The 3,821-nt window shown below is 39.0% G+C and overlaps 1 protein-coding gene across 1 annotated transcript in view; it reads right to left on the bottom strand.

Annotated features, from left to right (window-relative positions):
- Positions 1-776, bottom strand: part of LOC107686322 (uncharacterized) — a 16,569-nt gene extending 15,793 nt beyond the window's left edge. The window contains exon 1 of the mRNA XM_016483289.1: positions 670-776. Coding sequence (XP_016338775.1) covers positions 670-776 — 107 coding nt within the window. The remainder of the gene's footprint in view (positions 1-669) is intronic.
- Between the last annotated feature and the right edge of the window lie 3,045 nt (positions 777-3,821).

Raw genomic sequence — 3,821 nt, 5'->3', positions numbered from 1 at the left:
AAGTGAAAGTAGCCTTGTCACCTGACCTGAATACAGCGCGCTGATTCGCTAAAATGGACTTATCGGCTTCAGTTCAAAAACAACAAGGGCGCTTGTCGGCTTCTGCAGTAAAACACGAACTCGCGATGCCTTGAAAGCGGACAAAACCGGCTTTTTTGACAAAAGGTGTTTAGGGTTCAGATCGCGCTATATGTGTGTAGTATCCTGGAGTAACCACTAGGTGTTGTTTTTGTATTACAAATGTTGTGTTCTATCTGAATAGTTCAAGAGTTAGTTGAAGAAGATGTCCCATGCGGGATGTATATGCAGTGTTTATGTCTGTTACTAAAACTGCTGCAAACTGAACGTAAAGAGTCAACTTCAACTCAGTTCATGTAGTAGCCTGATTATTCAAGATACTACATTTTTGGCAACGAGGATGAAGCTGAAAGTCTGTGATGACAAGAGATTGAGTACATAAAAAAAGAGGGAGAGAGAGCGCAATGTGCTGATAACTGGCTGTGGGGGAAACAGACGAATCTAAAAAGGGATAAAGAGAAGAAGACGAACCATGGCTACAGGAACTATTGGCTCACTAGCAGCATTTGATGCAAAAGCTCAAACATGGGAAGAGTACTCCGAAATACTGGAGCAATTTTTCGTGGCTAATGGAATCGAAGATGAGGTTACCCTTTGCTTCCGTCGGAGATGATGACGTTGCAACAGGTGCTATCCAAGCATGAGGAAGTGTTCAAAGAGGAGCTTGGGACATAAGGGGCACTACTGCTACTCTTCATGTTTTTCAGACCTAGATCTGTGCCTTATGCCATGAAAAAAAAGGCCCTTGATCAATTTGTTCAGTGAGAAGAAGGCAGTTCCCCAAATGGGATCACCCAGAGTGCAAAGGTGGGCTGTGATGTTACAAGCATATCAGTACAACATTGTGTACAAGCCAGGAAAGTACCACCAAAATGCTGATGCGCTGAGTAGACTTCCAGTGCCAGGTGAGGGAGAACCTGATGGCACTAATGATCAAGTGCTGATGATGGAGTTAATGGATGACTCACCTGTAAGTGCAGAACAAATTCGGAAGTGGACATCTCATGACATAACACTCTCCAAGGTACATGAGTATATATTAAAGGGTTGGCCTGAGAAAGCAGAGCCACAACTGTCACTGTACTATCATAGGAAAGATGCTCTGAGTGTCAAGGATGGATGTGTGTGTGACTTGGGGAGCGAGAGTCATTATACCATCACAAGGTCGAGCAGCTGTATTGAAACAGTTACATCAGACCCATTCCGGCATGTCGAGAATTAAGGGATTGACCCGATCATACATGTGGTGGCCTGGTATGGATCAGGATGTAGAGAGAGTGGTGCAGAAATGTGAAGTGTGTCAAAGTTTAAAAAAGGCACCTGCTCAAGCCCCTTTGCACCCGTGGGAGTGGACGAGCTCACCCTGGGAAAGACTTCATGTAGACTATGCAGGGCCCTTCTTAGGAAGGATGTTCCTAATTCTGGTAGATTCTCATTCCAAGTGGATGGAAGTTTTTCCTGTCACACATGCCACTTCCCAAATGACCATTGAGAAACTGAAAATGTGTGTCAGTACACATGGATTGCCTAAAATGTTAGTTTCAGACAATGGAACATGCTTTACAAGTGAAGAGTTTGAAACTTTCATGAAGAGGAATGGCATTCAGCATGTAGCGTCTTCTCCTTACCATCCTTCTTCAAACGGCCTAGCTGAACTCGCTGTTCAAACTTTCAAGGAGGGGATGAAAAAGATGAAAGGTGACACTGTGGAGACAAGAGTAGCAAGATTCTTGTTTAATTATAGAATCACTCCTCATGCAACAACTGGGTTGTCACCTGCTCAGATGTTAATGTCATGGAAGTTGAGATCCACATTTGACTTACTCCTTCCTGATGTGAAGACCAAAAAAACAACAGAAACAAAAAAAAGGCCATGACAAGAGTTGCAAACTCAGAAGTTTTGAAGCTGGAGATTCTGTGTATGTGAGGAACTACAGTGGTGGACCAAAATGGATTCCTGCAGTAGTGGAAAGTTGTACAGGACCTCTTTCATACAAGACCGCTCTAGGGCATGGAACGACCGTGAAAAGGCATGTGGACCAAATAAGAACTCGCAGTACCGACAAGATGCTCGAGACTGTACCGCCCACAGAGAATGAACAGGATGGTGACACTTCTGCATTATCGAGTGCGGATGTTGTCAATGCACCTGCAGAGAAGGAGATGTCTGCCCTTGAGAAAGGACAATCACTAGAAATGACTGTTGTTGAAAAGGAGACTAACCAACTTACAAATCTGAGAAGGTCTGCAAGAGAGAGACGTTCTCCAGCTCACTTGAAAGAGTGTGACATATGTCAAGTCAGTAAGAGACGATCAATGCAATATAATTGATATAGATGTTGAAGAGTTCTTTCTAAAAATACAAAAAAAGTGCTAATCAATAAGATATTAATAATGTGTTGTTGATATACAGTGTTATATACTTTAAGTAATTTTATTGGTATTTAGTTATGTGATTTTGGTTATGTAATAATAATAACAAGAAAGAGACACCTAAGTAAACAAAAAAGACAAACCAATTGATAGCTTAAAGGGGTCATATGATGTTGCTAAAAAGAACATTATTTAGAAAGGAAAAATTGAAATCGCATCATATGACCCCTTTAAGAAGGAGGGAATGTAGTATCCTGCAGTAACCACTAGGTGTCGTTTTTGTATTACAAATGTTATGTTCTACCTGAATAGTTAGTTGAAGAAGATGTCCCATGCAGGATGTATGCAGTGTTTATGTCTGTTACTAAAACTGCTGCAAACTGAAAGTAAAGAGTCAACTTCAACTCAGTTCATGTAGTAGCCTGAATATTATTAAAGATACTACAATGTGGAGAATAATGCACGGCAATCAGCTCATTTTTTTGAAAGTGGCGTTTATCGGTTTTTGCAAATGAACTCATAAACACTTTATATACACACACACACACACACACACACACACACACACACACACACACGCACGCACACTAAATTGGACACAAATGCCCCTGTACAAACAAATTAAATCTATTACGTCTGTTGCTAACAAAGTGAATATGAATAGACAGTGTCGATTGCGGCATTAAATTAAGATCTACTCATGTTGCACCGTATTTTATTTTAGGTGTTTTTACAGTGTTGCGCATTTTAACCAATCACACACAATTTTGTTGAGCTTATGAATGAATGGCCAATCAGAAGCGTTCATCGTTCAAACTGATCAGTTTTGTTGAGTGCGCGCGCGTTCGCTGACTAAATTCCAGACTCTTGCGAATTCTCTCATCATAAACAACAAAGTGCAGATGTATGTACAATGTAAGTAAGAGATTCATTTAACAGTGTATACAGCTTCAGTGATTATAACTATAGTTTTGTTTTTTTGAGAGTGCTTAAACTCGCGATAGATCAATGTTAGTGATAATGTCACTTTCTATATATAATTTTATCGCTGTTTGAATAACGGTGAAAATGAAACGTTATATAATTATCCATTTCTAACGTTTTTATTAGCCTTACCCTGGAGTTGGTTCACCCTCCTAATATATATTAGTGCTGTCAAATGATTAATCGCATCCAAAATAAGTTTTTGTTTACATGATATGTATTTGTACTGTGTTTATTTATTATGTATATATAAATACACACACATACTGTATATATTTTGAAAATATTTACATGTATATACATCTATATATTTATATTATTATATATGTTTTAATATAAATATACATAATATATAAACATAACACATTTTTCTTAAATATATACAT

This window comes from Sinocyclocheilus anshuiensis, unplaced genomic scaffold, assembly GCF_001515605.1.
Source record: "Sinocyclocheilus anshuiensis isolate Anshui unplaced genomic scaffold, SAMN03320099.WGS_v1.1 scaffold481, whole genome shotgun sequence".
Taxonomy (NCBI): domain Eukaryota; kingdom Metazoa; phylum Chordata; class Actinopteri; order Cypriniformes; family Cyprinidae; genus Sinocyclocheilus; species Sinocyclocheilus anshuiensis.
This window is presented reverse-complemented; position numbering and strand designations above follow the sequence as displayed.